General features: G+C 41.6%; 1 protein-coding gene across 3 annotated transcripts in view; it reads right to left on the bottom strand.

The window, feature by feature from the left end:
- Nucleotides 1-16,494, bottom strand: part of LOC147748685 (A.superbus venom factor 1-like) — a 1,068,833-nt gene that overhangs the window by 856,200 nt on the left and 196,139 nt on the right. For all 3 annotated transcript variants that reach the window (XM_086963563.1, XM_086963565.1, XM_086963569.1), the window contains exons 10-11: nt 11,657-11,772; nt 4,070-4,216 (exon numbers count right to left, since the gene is read on the bottom strand). In XM_086963563.1, coding sequence (XP_086819689.1) covers nt 4,070-4,216; nt 11,657-11,772 — 263 coding nt within the window. The remainder of the gene's footprint in view (nt 1-4,069; nt 4,217-11,656; nt 11,773-16,494) is intronic.

The following is a 16,494-nucleotide window of genomic DNA, read 5'->3' as shown; positions in this document are numbered from 1 at the left end:
TGATTATAGTATTGCACTCTTGGACCAAGGTTTTGATAGGAGGGAATCAGGGCCTGTTGAGTAAAGTAGAGACTCATAATGGGTCAAAGCAAGGGTGACTGTTAGCCCCTCTTCTTCTCTCTCTTTATAATAATGGCTTGCCAAGCAGGGTGGGGCTGTGTAAAGGGGATTCTCCAAAATTAGGAACGATGAAATTGAGTTGCCTGCTCTATGCGGAAGACGGCATCCTGATGAATTTAACTCCGATAGGACTTCAAACCCATCTTAATGAGTTAGCTCGCTATGCAGATGATCACTTTCTAAAAATGAATACTGCAAAAAGTAAAATTATGATTTTTAGATATCGGGGATGTAGAGTTAGAAAAAATATGCACTTGTTCCTGGGGAAAGACAAACTTGATGTAGTGAAGTTGTACCCGTACCTAGGATGAATTTTAACAAGCAGGTGCTCTAGCAGTGATCACATTGATCAGTCTAGAATTGAAGCAATATCTCATGTAGGCGCAATTGGTAGACTTTATAAATGTTGCGGGCAAAGACACTTTGCACATGTTTTATCTGTATACAAAATTAAAATCCTGCCTGTACTGAGTTACACTTGTGAATCAGTGGACAAAAAGCATTGGGTTTACTCTGAGAAAGTAGAAGGGTGCATTTGGCTTCAGATTTGTAATTTGAACAATGAAGCCCTTGTAGTGGTTAGCCGGCTGGAATTCAGGCTCCTTGCGACCTATGTGTTTGCCTTGGTCACATATTTGAGATTGAGTAATGCCCTACTGAACAGCGCTGAAAACCCTCTATCGGCAGCGCTAAGACACAAATGTTTACAAGCCTGAAGGGGAGAAGTGTTGTCTTCAGGAATCATGTAAAAGTGGTAGACCTATTTGGAATTGGGCATAGTGTTGTAGGCTCTTTACCAAAACAAGTTTTGTAAATGCTAATTAAAAAGAGAATTTGAGAAGTCTGTTGTAAAAGAGATACTGCCTGGTGCTAAGGGCATTCCAGCAATGATACAATAGTTGGGAGCAGTATTTATAAACAACCTCAACCGTATGTTGTATGGAATCTCCCCAATGGAATACGGAGAACTATCCTGTTGCTAAGGTTGAATTTGATGCCCCAACAAATCACAACAGGGGTGTGGGAAAGATTAATCAGGCAGGACAGACTTTGTCACCTATGTGGAAGCTGGGTACCAGATTTAAATCACGTTTTATTTGTTTATCCCCTTACAAACCTTAGGGCGGCACTTGCTAAGACCACTGTATTTAAAATACAACATTGCTACAGCTGAGGAGGCCCAAAATCTTCTTTTGCCCCCTCCCTCAGTGTTTTAAAAATTATAGTTTGTTTTAACAACTTTTAAACATATTTTAGAGAAAATTTATCTGGTTGTGGTACGCTGAACATGATCCCTTGCGGTCAAAATTCATTGCACATTATAATTAGAATCTGAGGTTCTTTGTTTTACATAATTGATGTTGCTACAGTATCTCATGATACAATCTGAGCCACACTGTCCTGGTTGGATGGTTTCCTTAGGGACTAATGAAATTGGTATAATACTTGGGCATTTTAATTTTTGATGTCATGCTGCTAAGTAGACTGTTTGGGGTCCCGTTTGAGGAAAATTACTTTTATATTTTAAGTAGAATTTGTTACAGGATGTCTTAAATTGGTACTGTACTTACGCACTTGCACCTTTAGTTATCTTGCATGCTGCTATGAATTTTGTACATACAATGAAACCTGTAACTGTTTGGTCTCTGCATATACTTTGCACAGGGTTATCTCTGGGCCAAATCTATTTTACATTATAGAATTTTAGGTTGTTTGTATGTAGTTAAAGCTATTGGAGCATTTAATGGTACAGCTCATTTTGCATTATCTCAGTTAGCACTATATTGTTAATAGAATGGCGAAACTGGCCTAATATTTGCACACTTGCACTTTTATATCTAGTATGCTGCTTGTATGTTGTACTGTTTAACAAAATTGGTGAATTTAAGGTTTTCACATGCATTTTATCTTATCATTGTTATTATTGAGCACTGGATGATTTGATATACCAGAGCCTTTTATTTGTATACTTTTATGTGGAACTCTTAAGAGCTCCAAATCATAATAAATAAACATTTAATTGAATTAAACACTAACCTTCTACAAAAATTAGATTAGTAAACTAGTGTTTCTACTAATTAGTGATACTATCGCTAACATGTGTGATCTGAGTGGGTGTGTGACTGTCTGTACCAAAGTGTGAGTGCATGTGTGAATTTGTGTATGTGTGTGTGTGTGAATAAATGCAGAGTGACTGTATGGGTGAATCAGTGGACTTCTGGCTAAGTCTTTAGGTGTGTGAGTGGTTGTGTCAGTGATTATGTGGGTGTGTGAGTGGGTATCTGAGTGGTTCTATGGTTGAGCGAGTATGTGAGTGGTATTTGGGGGGTGTGATGGCTGTATAGGTGTGTGAGTGGGTATGTGAGTGGGTGTATCAGTGTATAAGTAAGTATGTGAGTAGCTGTGTGGGTGAGTGGCTGTGTAAGTGACTATAGGTGAGTGAGCGGCTATCTGCATGGCTGTATGAGTGAGTGACTGGTTTTGTAAGTGGTTGTATGTGTGAGTGAGTGGCTGTTTGAGTGAGTGTTTGGTTAAGTGAGTTGGTGTATAAGTGGTCATATTGGAGAGTGAATGTCTGTGTGAATGACGATTTGGGTGAGTGAGCAGATATAGGAGTCTTGTATGGATGTGTGAATGGATATGTAAGTGGTTATGTGGGTGTGTGAGTGTTTGTATGGCTGTGTTGGGAAGCTGTATGGTTATGTGAGTGGATGTGTGAGTGGCTGTATACGTAAATTTGTCTGTGTGTGAGGAGCTCTACGAGTGAGTGTATGGGTGTGTGATAGGTTCTATGAGTCTGTGAGGTATATGTGAGTGGTTCTATGGAGGAGTGAGTGGGTGTATAAGTTCTTGTATGAATCTGTGAATGGGTATTTGAGTGGCTCTAAGAAGGAGTGAGTGGGTGTGTAAGTACTTGTATGGGTCTATGAATGAGTATATGAGTGGTTTTGTGGGTATTTGAGTGGGTGTACAAGAGGTTGTATGGGGTGTGTTCCTTTATGCTTTAGTTCCCTTATCACCTTGATTTTGAGCACTAAGATAACAGTTTAATACAGTTTGGACTGCCTTTCTGTAATCATGATATATATTTTCTTATACATTAAGTAGCATAATCCAGATTTTGTATACCCCTAGGATATGTGCAGAATTGTTTTATATGATATATAGGTTATGGTGTTATTTGTGTATAATTTTGATAAAATGAACATTTAGCCATGTGCTTTTGCCTGATTTCAAACACAAATGGTAATTATGAGTAGGACTTCACAAGGATGGCTGCACATGTTCAAGTCCCCACAAGGATGATGAAATAACAATATATTTGAACATTTGAAGCAGGATCCCGTATCATGGATTTTTTCTTAACATTTTCCGGTTATTGGTATATTTTAAAACATTGGAAATGGTTAGTCCCCACAAGGCAAGTATCCACACATTGTCCCCGCAAGGACGGAAACACATGCATGTGTATGTGAGATGTTTGTCAATCTATGCGAGTGGCAGCTATGTCCTCTATGGGCCTGACTATAAGTGGCATGGTAAATGATCCTTGCACAAACATGGAATTCAAGAGAGTGAAAAAGTTAAAAAAATACTACAACATAAAAGCTGGTGGAGGGATAAACAGTATGATCTTGAGGAGACTGAGCTAGAAGAAAGCACTGCATGTGGTTGCATCAAGAGGAGTATTTATGATCAAATTAAACATAGATGATAGTAATACTGCCATATAAATTCTGAACTATGAGACAGAATATATCAGATGCAGCAGTTAAACCATCAGACCCTGGGGAATTCACCATAATCAGGCCCAAACTGTGAGAAATATCCCTGTATCTGCGAGTCGTCAGTCAGAGTGTGAAGATGTTCATCAGTTGATGAGGGCAAGGCCTCTATGGGATGAATCGTGTGAAGTGTTATGTTTCAATTTCAGCATTTGGCTACTCACAGTAATGGGCAACTGTTCGATATTGGCTTCTGTGTTTAATGTCAACTTAGTGGTCCCATCTTTTTGAGTATTGCCTTTAGCTTTTCCAAAGTTAACAACTACCGGAACACCAACAGCAGGAGATCCATCAGGGTTTGTAACAAAGACCTGAAAGAAGAAAGAGCTTGGTGAGGCAGGAGGTCTGCTCTACAATTAGTGATTAGATAATTTAGCACATTAGTAACCCTGCCTGATGAACACAACTTTGGTAGAGCCTTCATCACTCACTGGCTCAATAAACAATATCATCACACACAAAAACACAAACGTATATAGAAACAATAAGACATATTAAAGAACAGGAAACGCATGATCCAAGTTCCGATTGTATGGGTAATATAGTGATCATCACTCCAAAGGTTAGATAGCTACAGTCACATTAAAACGGTTTTAAATTCACTTGCATGAGTGTTATATTTGTTCATAAATGCAGTTAAAAAATGGGCAACTTAACAAATATTTATCTCCATTTTGAGTGACGTGCCTTTTTGTGAACTTTTGATGCCGAAATAGTTTTTTTTAGTATTCTCAACTGTTTATTGCCCAAAAATACAAGACAGATGTGTAACAATATCTAAGAACCAGGTACCCAGCCAACCACTAACAAAACCGTTTACTCAGTAACAGCACTATATGTTTCACAATTTGTACCCCTGTGATCATCAACTGCAAAGAAAACAAATCATAGTCGTTCATTAAATCTAGAGGTGAGGGAGGATGGAAAGGCAGACAAAATAAACAGTCATGGCAGATAACACTGTCTTACGGGTCTAGTTCCTACAGTGCAGATGCGGGAATTACAATATCTGATTTTCCTTATAGAGGATCACGTTCTGCTAAGCTACGTATTTCAGAATTCAGTCCTTCGTTTCTATGTTCATTCAGAATATTAATCGGTGTTCCATCTTTCCCTCCTACGCCTAGGACAGACACTTATCCTAGACAAGGAGCATCTGTTCAGAGAGCCACCCCTATCAAACCCAAAAAAATGCAGACAACAACTACAGGAGGGGAACTATTCCCTCTGCAAACTTCAAACTGGTGAATCCCCTCACACCCTCCAAGCATCTTCCTCCACCAAGAAACCTATTTATATCATCATGTGTTCCAACGTAAACCTCGTAGGGAGATCGAGACAACCTTAATGCTCAACAAGCTGTTTGAAATGTACAGCAAGGCCCACTTTCCCAGGAAAATGTCTGGCACAGATGTGGGGATTACAATATCTGATTTTCCTTATAGAGGATCACGTTCTGCTAAGCTACCTATTTCAGAATTCAGTCCTTCGTTTCTATGTTCATTCAGAATATTATTCGGTGTTCCATCTTTCCCACTTCCTCATGGTGTTAGCTAAACCCTAAACAACATGAAGCGGTCCAGTTCACCATGTAGCTCTTGTAGGGTCTGATGTATCTTTTCTGTTTCTTTTGGTAGAGAATCCTCAGTGACTGATGTTGTGACCCCCATAAACTCTTATTGTGTACCTGCTTCTCAAATTTTCCACAACTTCCACTCTGGGTTCAAGCCTTATCCATATTCTCAGCTGAGAAATCTGAATCTGCATTGTGGTGCTACAGGGCCAACAGGTGAGTTACTACATTGCCCAGGGCCTGTACAGTCCCAAACCCTTTTCTTGTCAACCCTGCTAGCTTGGCCTCAGAGACTCTGATCACCCTCTCTAACAAACCTGTTTTTTAGGTTAATAATCCCAGAAGCATTGGTTTCCGCTGGTTATAAAAATAGGCATGCTATACAATAGGTTCATCCTTGTCTAATAACATTTAGGATACTAAGAATATCGCCTTTTGTCAGCATGTCTAGCTCAACAAATTAGACCTATAATCAACACTTTGCATGCTTTTTTGAAATACTGAAAGAGATTGCAATGATGCTCAATCCATAATGTGATTTGTGTTAGTAAAGATTGGAAAATTGCAAAAGGTTTAAATGATTACATTTATCAGGCTTCTATGTCAAATTAAAATGAAAATAGCCATCGAAATGATAAAAAGGGTAAAGCGCCAACAAGAAGTAAACTATGCATACGGCCAAATCACCAGGGCAAAACGTACTGGAAGAAATATGAAAGATGTTTTTGCCTTTTTTTGTTTTTCTTATTTGTTTCTTTTCCTTCTTTCCTTAAACTTTTTTCTGTTCTTTGCTATTGTAACTGAATCACTTGTTACAAATATATATATATATTTTTTAAAAAGCATATGTGTGACTGTTTCCATATTAGTAGCATTTTTGTTTAGTAGACCATGGTGGACTGAACTAGAAACATAAACATTGTCTCATGTGATACTCTTCATGGCATTCAGAATAACACTACAGTCAGTGGGTACATTTGTTACTTCACAGTATTTTTCAGGTTTGTTTCCTAAATCTGGTTGAGCTCATACAATAATTTAAATTTATGTTGCCCTTGACAGGCATGAAAAAACGTGTTTTTAGAAGAGAAGTGTTATCCTTGTCAAAGTGGATTACTTTGATGAATGTTTAAAAGAGATCTAACTGCCATGAAATGGTCCTCAACCCTTGGTACCTCAAGGTGCCGGTAATTAGAGAGAAACTTACCGAAACGACAACCCAATACTTTCTTGAAAAAGAGGGGTCGGTAGATTCCGACATCGTATTGAGGGAGACATACATGACTGTGGTGAGAGGTAGCGGGGTGGCAGCAATAGTGAGTAATATGACAGAGAAGAGGAAGCACTTACAGATGATAGAGGGTGAGATTGCTTTTATCGAGCGGGATCTCATGGCATCGGACACTCCAGACACCAAACACAAACTTCTCATTAAACAACAGGAGTACAGAGGTATTGTTGAAGACGCAGCGAGGGCCCAGAAACGGGCGACCCAGCATCGTATATATGATATTGGTGACAAGGCGAGAAAATTATTAGCCTGGCTAGACAAAAGGGACATAGCCAATAGATGGGTAGCTGAGATTGTAGGCCAGGACTGGACGAGAATACACAATAGAGTCGGGATTATGGAGGCGTTCGCTGATCACTTCAAACAGGTCTATGACTCCACTCAGGCTTCCACCCAAGCAGCAAGGAAATAACTCCTAGACACCCTGGGACTCCCTGTACTTGACCCTCAAGACGTGGAGGACTTGGACTCTGTCTTGACCACTGAGGTGGTGTCCAAGGCAATCAGCACCCAACAGTCCGGAAAAGCCATGGGCCCTAGTGGCCTCCCTATTGAACTCTATAAAAAAAATGCAACCACAATTGCCCCATACCTCAAATGAATGTATGAGGAAAGCATGCACAAAGGGATTCTACCCGCAACACAGAGACTGGCCAACATAGTCGTTATTCACAAGAAGGGTAAACCCCCGAGTGCTGTGGCTCCCTCCTGGACCCAGAAGTAAAAATTCTAGCTAAAATCTTGGCATGTTGCCTCTCACCGCATCTTCATAAATTGATCCAGCTGGACAAGTCCAGTTTTATGCTGGCCAGAAACATTGCTCTGAGCCTTCGACACCTCCACAGGGTTCTGGGCAGGGTGGCTACAATATGAGAGGATGCAGTGATTATGTCTCTAGACACCAAGATGGCGTTTGATGCGATCGAGTGGCCCTTTTTATTTGCCGCTCTTGAAAGATATGGTTTCGGGAAGAGATGTTTATCCTGGGTGCGTCTTCTTTATTTGGAACTTGTAGCCCGCATTTCAGTTAACAGGGTTCGTTCAGAAACATTCATACTGCAGAAAGGAATGAGGCAGGAATGTCCCCTTTCCTCCTTGCTCTTTGCTTTGGACCTAGAGCCCCTGGCAATATGGATCAGAGGGGACCCCCTTATTAGGTGGATTGGACGGATAAAATCTCCCTTTACGCTGACGATATTCTGCTCTACTTGGCCAGACCCTACTTTTCCATTCACTGTGTCCTACATATATTTTCTCTTTTTCTGGAATACTCTGGTTACACCATTAACTGGGATAAGTCTCTTGTCTATGTTCTGAGCCTGCCCAACCCTTCCTAGGGACTGCGGGGTTAAAATAGTAACAGATGGATTTTTATATCTGGGAATCTATGCCACGACCAACCCCTTAGTTTTTTATGACCATAATTTGGCTCCTCCACTGTGCCGCTTTCAGGCCGACGTTCAACACTGGAAATCCTTGCCCCTTACCCTATTGGGCAGAGCAAACCTTTATAAAATGATGGCACACCCCAGCTTTATCTATGCCCTGCAGAACACACCTTATTTGGTACTGGCGCAATATTTTGTTACTATTGAATCAGAGGTACGCTACTTGCTTTGGAATAATGGAGCCCCTCGAATAGCATTGACTAAACTCATGGAAAGGTGGTATGACATGGGTATCGCCCTACCCAATCAAAAGCTATTATTGGGTCTTCTAGCTGGTTGTTGTTAATCACTGGGTGAAACGACTAGGGACAGACCCCGCCAATAAGATGGATTGATATAACATGTTCCCCAGAAATTATCCCAGGGCAATCTATGGAGAGAGGAACCAGGCACCTAAATACACCCCGATTTCTACCATAATTGTGATATGACACGCCGCGACAACCGCGTTGGGGTTGCAAGCTAGAATTACACAAGTCACTTGCTCGACACATACCAACTGGGTTTGCTGTCGAAACATCAAGTGGCACATGATTGGTCTCTCTAGGGTTGGCGATCTGTGGGCGAGGGGCGGGGTGGTCCCCTTCAGCAATCTCCAAAGAGATTACCAATTACAGAGCATAGAAGCCTATAGATACCTCAAATCCAGGAATGTGCTACAAAAGGTGATACCCAAGGATAGACTTCTGGACGACTACCTCCAGGAAAAAGCTATTTCTTTGACATACAGCAAAATGCTTAACAATACACCGGACACACTAGGGAAAGTTCTCGCACGATGGGTGGAGGACATTGGGGAAATTGATGATGAAAAATGGCAGGAGACGTTGGCTTCCCCCGGGAGGTGGCAATCCGCTCCCGATTTAAACTCATCCAACTCAAACTCCTACACAGAGCTTACTCCGCCAGTTCAGTGCTTGTAAAAATGGGTGCCCTAAACTCCGCTACCTTCCACATGGGATGTGGCCAAATTGGTACATACATGCATCAATGGTAGGAATGCCTGATTCTTCAAACATATTGGGGTAGGGTCCCGTCAGCACTGTCCTCGACCTACCACAAAACCATTGAAGCTTCGCCCCGCTTGTGTCTCCTCAATATCTAGGAAGCAACTGATCTGTCAAGAGCCGAGAGAGTTTGGGTCTTCCTCAGCTGTATGTTTGTGAAATACAACATAGTGTGGACCTGGAATGACTTACTTAAAACTAAGTTCTGTGACTGGGAGTCCGATATTGACTGATATGGACTGGGGTATGCAGGCAGAAAGAGTGGTATACGAAAGTAGAGGATGTCAACAAAAATGGACGAGAATTTGGGAGGCAGGGAACATGTCTAGAGGGATGATTTGCACACCCTTTGATGATACCTCCCCACAGTTGGCAGACCATGTGATGGAATATTATCTATATAATTTAGTACTGTATGTGACACTTGCTTGAAGTATTGATCCAATGTAACATCATGTTGAATAATGTACCAATGCACTAACATTTTTGAAATTCTGGAATTGCACTGCACTTTGTCGCCTTTTGTTTTTATCTTCCCTGTTTTCGTTTACTCAATAAAAAAGATTTGTAAAAACAAAAAAAGGAGATCCAGCTAGTATTGCCGAGATGTAAGATGTACTTCCCTAGTCTAGTTCTCTACGTCCATTCACAGGGCATTTAAAATATATCTATCTGAACGAAGAAATTAGACTTTCCTGGAAGAACATACTTGTCCCTCAAACAGAAGAGCTTTTGCTACTGGAGGTTATACATCAAAAGTACTCTGTACTCTTACCAAGAGAAGCCTTTGACTCTGTCTGTCTGCTTTCACTGCTGACAGAGGGCTCCATAATAAATATCTTTATCAAAGTACCCTTTATTTGCAGCTTATTAGTGAGCTTGAAAAGTCAGTTGACGTTGATTCTCAACTTAGTGCAGTACATGGGAACTCAATACAATCCTTTCAAAGTTACTGGGCGCCACTTCCAAACTAATGCCCGGATGTGATCTCAGAATCTTAACCGAATCTTAGCCTGAAAGGTAGTCTTTCGACATCTGTCTATTTGAAGGCATCTAACTCGCTTGCTCCTTAGCTCCATCAATTTCGGTTTCATACACCTTTTGCTCAATAACTCAGTTAGTTACACACTCGATTACTCGAAAAACCTCTTGTTCTGCCCTGGCACTCTCAAGCAGAGCTGCTTGTCTGCAGCAGGGAAAATAGGACTGCATTGCTAACAATTGTGATCCCCATGTTTTCAGTAGAAGCTAGGCCTGGGTGATAAATTCCGCTCTGCTCATGGAGTTAGCAGAATTGTCTGTGCTCCGCGTAATGCACCGAGTTCTGAAAAACTCAGAAGAGTGGAGTTTTTTCCAGGCTCACCAGCATCAAGTTGGCGAGCGTGGAAAATCTACCTCCCGGTGGGGTTTCTCAACACGGGTGGACAGATTTCTCAACTTGGGTGGTCACGGATGGTAGCTACTGCTCACATTGAGAAACCTTCCGTACACATTGAGGAAGCTGCTGCTTGAGTAGAAAATCTACTCAAGCAGCAGCAAAGAAGCAGCACCCTCTTGCGCTGCACATGGTGCAGTTTGAACTGATTTTCAGTGTGGGACAAGCACCAAGCACTGAAAATCGGCACGAACAGCATGACCAAATGCACTCCGCCATTTGCTGAACTCTGCATAGCACGGTGGAGTTTTTGGGTCAATTCACAGAGTTTTACATGGCGGAACTCCGCAAACTCCACCCAGGCCTAGTAGAAGCACATACACACTACTTAGAAGTGTGAAATTCACTTTGCATGAATGCCTTAGACAAGGTACAAGACTCATCTACAAAGAGTAATACACTGGTCACCAATTTGTACCATTACCCTCATATCTCCAGCATGTCTTCAAGTCCAGGAAATAAAGGCTCAACCAAATGAGACCTCAACCTTATTTTAAACAAGGAGAGGGTGTGGCTCCCTTGATATTTATCTTCCAATCTGCTACCACTCCACCTTTGTTGATACAAAAATTTGGAAAACTTGACTGTAGTGGCCCTGACACTCAGCCTGACATGTCTAAGTGAATGTATTATGGTTCAAACCTTGTGCTCCCTGCTGTTGAAATCAGGCCCCTCCACATATTGACCTTTGTGTTTGCCACAAAGCAATGGCCATTTATTAAAAGGGAGGCATATGCATAGAGGAAAGATTAATGATCCCTACAAGAACCATTCCATCTAGGTAGAAGGCTGGTTACTTGCTGACCGAGTAAACTGATATGTAAATGTACAGAAGACTTTAGACAGACACATAATTCAAAATTTGGCTCATAGGAGTCTGCTGTTTCAAGCTCTTAGTTCAAGAAAGTTTCCACACTGAATTTGGACTGAGCTAACCCTCCTAAAGTGGATATAAGGAATGGACAGAACACAGGATTTTTAACAGAATCCATCTTACCTTAAGTTCAAAGGGCATGGTGGGCCTGAAGTATTTGGATGTTTTGGTGAAGAGGATTTTATACGGTGACGTTACGATACGGATGTCACTATACTCAGCCTCCACCATGTCGGATCCTAAATAAAATGAAAAGACAGAACAGCTCAAAATATAGTTAAAATACTCAAAATAGATATATGCATGTTAGCAAGTCGGCCTCTTATTTGAAAGATCAATGGTTTTATAAGAAGAATGTCAGCAATGAGTTCCAAGAAAATACTCAATATAAACATAATGAAGAGTATTTACAATGTGCACAAAAACCTATACAGCATTGTTCAATCGTGTGGTAACAAACAGCGCATCCCGGAACAATTGATGCAAGATATTTGCAAGAACTTTTAGATAAAAGAGAGCTCGAGTTGTTCATATGACTGACTACTTGTTCCCAAAACAACAAGGTGATGGATGGAATGCTTGAATTAATCTCAGCCACAGGCAGTCACTCGGGACGCATCCCAATACATAATTTTTTGCCCACCATGCCGCCTCAATTTGGACCCAGCCATATTCAAATCAGTTTTCACCTGCTCCTCATAGAAACAGGCCAGTCAGAACTAACAGTCCAGGTTCGCCCAGACCCCATATTAGGGCTCTTCAGCCAAGCATAGCATTGTTCCAGAGGCACAGAGAGCCCAGGACACATGTCTGGGCATACTCGGCGCACTTAGGGCTGTAAATGCAAAAACAACAAGGTGTTGGATAGAACGCCTAAATTAATCTCAGCAAATGGTATACTTATTCCAGCCTCAGCTCTGGTCTGCTGATAATAAAATGCTTTGACCTTCAATTAGGAAGTCTTCCTATCTGGTATTCTGTTAGGCCTGTCAACCTTAGGGTGGTCTTCCCTCAAACTTTTTGCCTCTCCACCTCCATTGTGCTGAACTTATTTTAGCTGTTTTCATTGCACCATTTGTGTGTTCCAGAGTGCACTCTTGGGGGGCATTTTTAACATGTGCAGGCACTGAGCAGATCGCCATTTTTTCTCCGAACGACAGGGACATATTTGGGTGCCATCTTGCTTGGGTCAGCGGTCTAAATGTTAGAGACCAGTTCCCAAGTCTTTATTAAAGGAGATCCATGCCGTGGACACGTGCAGCGAGTGCTTCACAAGCGCGCCAAAGGCAAGCCCGCCTGGGCCCGTCAGTGTCCAGATCGTGTCCAGCGCCAGCCACACTGCCCAATTTCCAAAAGAACAGGCTGGTATGTGGTCTAGAGAAGCACTCCTGCACTTTAGGTCTATGGGCTTCCTCCATGGCTGAGGAGGGAGGTGTTCTGTCTACTGAGACACCTAACCACAGAGTGAGTGTCAGAGCTTGTCTCGTTAACTGCAGGTCTTTCCCAAAACACTCAGCTGATATGTGGCTCTCCTTATCTGACAACACTTGGGATCTTATGTTTCTCACAGAAACGTAGTCAAAGGAGGGCTAGAATCTAGCCCTGGCTATTCCCACGGGATATTTGATTTTGTGCACCAACCATGGTGGAGACAGAGTGGGAGGGGGCATGGCCATTTTCCTGAGAGATATGTGGGAGGTTTCTACATCTAGGCTAGGTCAAATCGGTAACTTTGAGGGCCTTATCTTTTGTGTCAAACGTACTCCCTCCTTTTCTTTTGCTGGTATGCTGGTTTATAAGCCCCCGGACTGCTCAAATAATTGTCTTCCAAAACTATATGAAACCATTGCCTAATTGATGTTACAATGCACCAACTTTATGCTTCTGGGAGATTTTAACATGCATGTTGATGTCCAGACCTGCCCTCAGGTATCTCAGCTAACTCTGACTTTAGCCGGACTCAACCTAACCCAGTCAGTTACCTCCTCTACCCATAGAGCGGGCCATATATTGGACTTAATTTTTTCCAACATCACCAGTCAGCTAATTGAGGCTTCCGTATGTCTGTATGCGGACCTGGGGGTGGTTAGCAATTTTAGACTCAAATCATTGCTAATGGCACCCACGAAAACCTTTGAAAAGTGGTTCATCGCCAACTATCCCCTTTGTAGAAGCTAATGGTTTGTTGAATGACTCACTATTTGGCTTCCGTGCAGGGTATAGCATGGAGGCAGTTCTACTTGAAGTGTCTGAAACGGTCAGAGAGGCGTTGGACTGTGGCGTTTCCACTACGGTAGTGCTGCTTGATCTTTCAGCAGCATTTGACACAATAGCTCATTCTACCTTATTGAAGAGATTAAGCCATTTTGGTTTTAAAGGCAAAGAGTTCTTACAAGATATATTAAAATGGATGAGCAGCAACTTTTTGAAACTGAATGCACATAATACTGAGGTGATCTTTTTTAGTCCATTGATGTCCCCTCTTTCCAGTCTTTGGTGGCCTTCTGAATTGAATCCCCCACCGAAAGCAGTTTTGTCTGTCAGGATTCTAGGAATTAGGTTGGACTCCGGCATATATCTTCATTGTGCTTTGTTAAGTTAAGATCTGTCAGAAATCTATTGCGTATTCTCCCAGAGGAGACCCAAAAGTCCTTGCATTGGTGACCTCGCGTTTGGATTACGCCAATAGCTTATATCTGGGGCTTCCAGCTTTTTTGATACATAGATTACAAATAATACAGACTGCGGTGGATAGGTTCATCCGTTGGGTCCCCTTTCGCCATCACTTCTCCCCCCATCTGAGGCATCTTCCGTGGCTTCCGGTTCCCTAGAGGGCCAAGTTTAATGCCCTGACATTTGCTTTCAGAACCTTAAGGGGCATAGGGCCAAACTATCTCAGGAATAGGCTAAGCCTGGACCATCAGGAGCGAGCCCTTAGATCTAACCACTTGCGACTCCTTCACATTCCGAAGTTTGCCAAAGTTCAACAAGGTGGAAGGTCATTCTTGTTCAGACAGCTCAGCTGTGGACCCCTCTGCTCATCCACATTTGCATGGCCGAGATGGAACAGAGATTTAGGAAAGTTTTAAAAACATGGCTCTTCAGTCAAATTTAGATTGTGCTGGCCAATTCTATTCTTCAGTCTCACTTTGAGCACAGGGATGCATCAGTTGATGTAGCTGCACGCTGTACGAATAGCTTGGGTTCATTGGTTGATTCGCCTTGGGACTATGTGCACTTTACCATTGCTAACCAGTGTTAAAAGGGCTTGTACTCACTCCCCTAAAACATGGTTGACTTGGCTTAAACTCAAGTGACATATTTAATTTTCTTACAAGTCCCTTGTAGAGTGGTATATCATATGCCCCGGGCCTGTAAATTAAATGCTACCAGTGGGCCTGAATCACTTATTGGTCCTCCCACTTAAGTAGCACCTTAAAACATGTCCCAGGCCTGCTACTGCAACCTGAATGCCGTTTTAAACTGATATGTCGTCTTGGTTTTAAATCCTCCTTGCCAAGCCTTACACTCCCCTTTAATTACATATGTGTTGCCCCTAAGGTAGGGCCTAGGTAGCCCATAGGGCAGGCTGTTGTGAAAGTAAAAGGTTGGACATGTACTTTTAAGTTTTACATGTCCTAGTTGTGAAAAACTCCTAAATTCATTTTTTACTTCTGTGAGGCCTACCACTCCCATAGGATAACATTGGAGATTCACATTTAATAAGCTGTAATTTACAGTTGGGAGCAGGTAGCTATGTCATATTTAGTGTCTTTGGAAAAACCATATTTAATGGTGAAGTCAGGTTTTTGATTACTATTTTGAAAATACCACTTTTGGAAAGCTGGCATTTTTGGGCCCTTAGCCTTTTGTGCCTGTAGCCTGTCTTCAGTCACATAACTGGGTATAACTGACAGTTAGACTTTGTGAATTCTTCCAAGACAATCACACAATAAAGGGATTACAAACAATCAATGCATGCGGGAGACAATGTTTTCTGTGCACGTACAAAAAGTAGCGGGCCATGGGCATCAGTCTTGCATCTTCGCCAGTATCAAGTGAAGATGCGGAACCGCTCTTCCTCAAGACACTGATGGAGCTCAAAGCGAGGTCTGGAATGCATGCGTTCCAGGCCTACAGAGGGAGCAGATGATCAAAAAATGGGAGAAGAGCGGCGGTATCAGGAGATTGCAATCTCTACCTCTATGATGTGAAGGATTAAGGTATACAACTCAAGGACTCGCACTTAGTAAAGAGAGGGTAGGGGGCGTCCATGTAACAACATTTAAAATTCAAGGGGAGTTTTTGAATTAATGAAAAAATTGAAAATCAAGCAGAAAATAATTACATTGAAATAATAGGGAAAGGAGGTAGGGATAAGGAATTGTGAAATTAAACCAAGGGCAAGCCGGCATAAAAAGGAGGCCGCTAGTTCAGAAATGGCATGATAGAAGGGTTACCAAAGAAAATATTAAAGAATCACACTCCAAAGCAGGCATGCATGCAGCAAAGTCAGGGAACAGTAAGGAAAAAAGGTTGAGTGAGACTGTCATCCATAATGTTATGGGTCAGCGAGGCAATATATGCAAGGTGTGCGAATAATTGCAATCAGACAACCAGCTAAACAAGATGGTGTTTATGGTAGTAATACATGCTCTACAACAATTGCAACAGTGCTGGAGGCAAGGGGACATGCAAACATTATATGCCTGCAAAGAGAATAGGAGGATGCCAAGAATGGGGAGTACCTAAAGGATGTGATGCAATAGAATGTACTATAGTTACAATTAAAATGTGGGCATCATTACAACATAGGTGAATACATATAAAAAAATATATATATATTATATATATATATATATATATATATATATATATATATATATATATATATATATATATATATATATATATATTACCTACTGGCGGTCGCCAGTAAGTAGTTATAGTTAGGATTTTTT

This window comes from Lissotriton vulgaris, chromosome 1_1 (genome assembly GCF_964263255.1).
Source record: "Lissotriton vulgaris chromosome 1_1, aLisVul1.2, whole genome shotgun sequence".
In the NCBI taxonomy this organism is placed as follows: domain Eukaryota; kingdom Metazoa; phylum Chordata; class Amphibia; order Caudata; family Salamandridae; genus Lissotriton; species Lissotriton vulgaris.
Note: the sequence above shows the minus strand (reverse complement) of the source record. Positions and strands in the feature narration are given on the sequence as shown.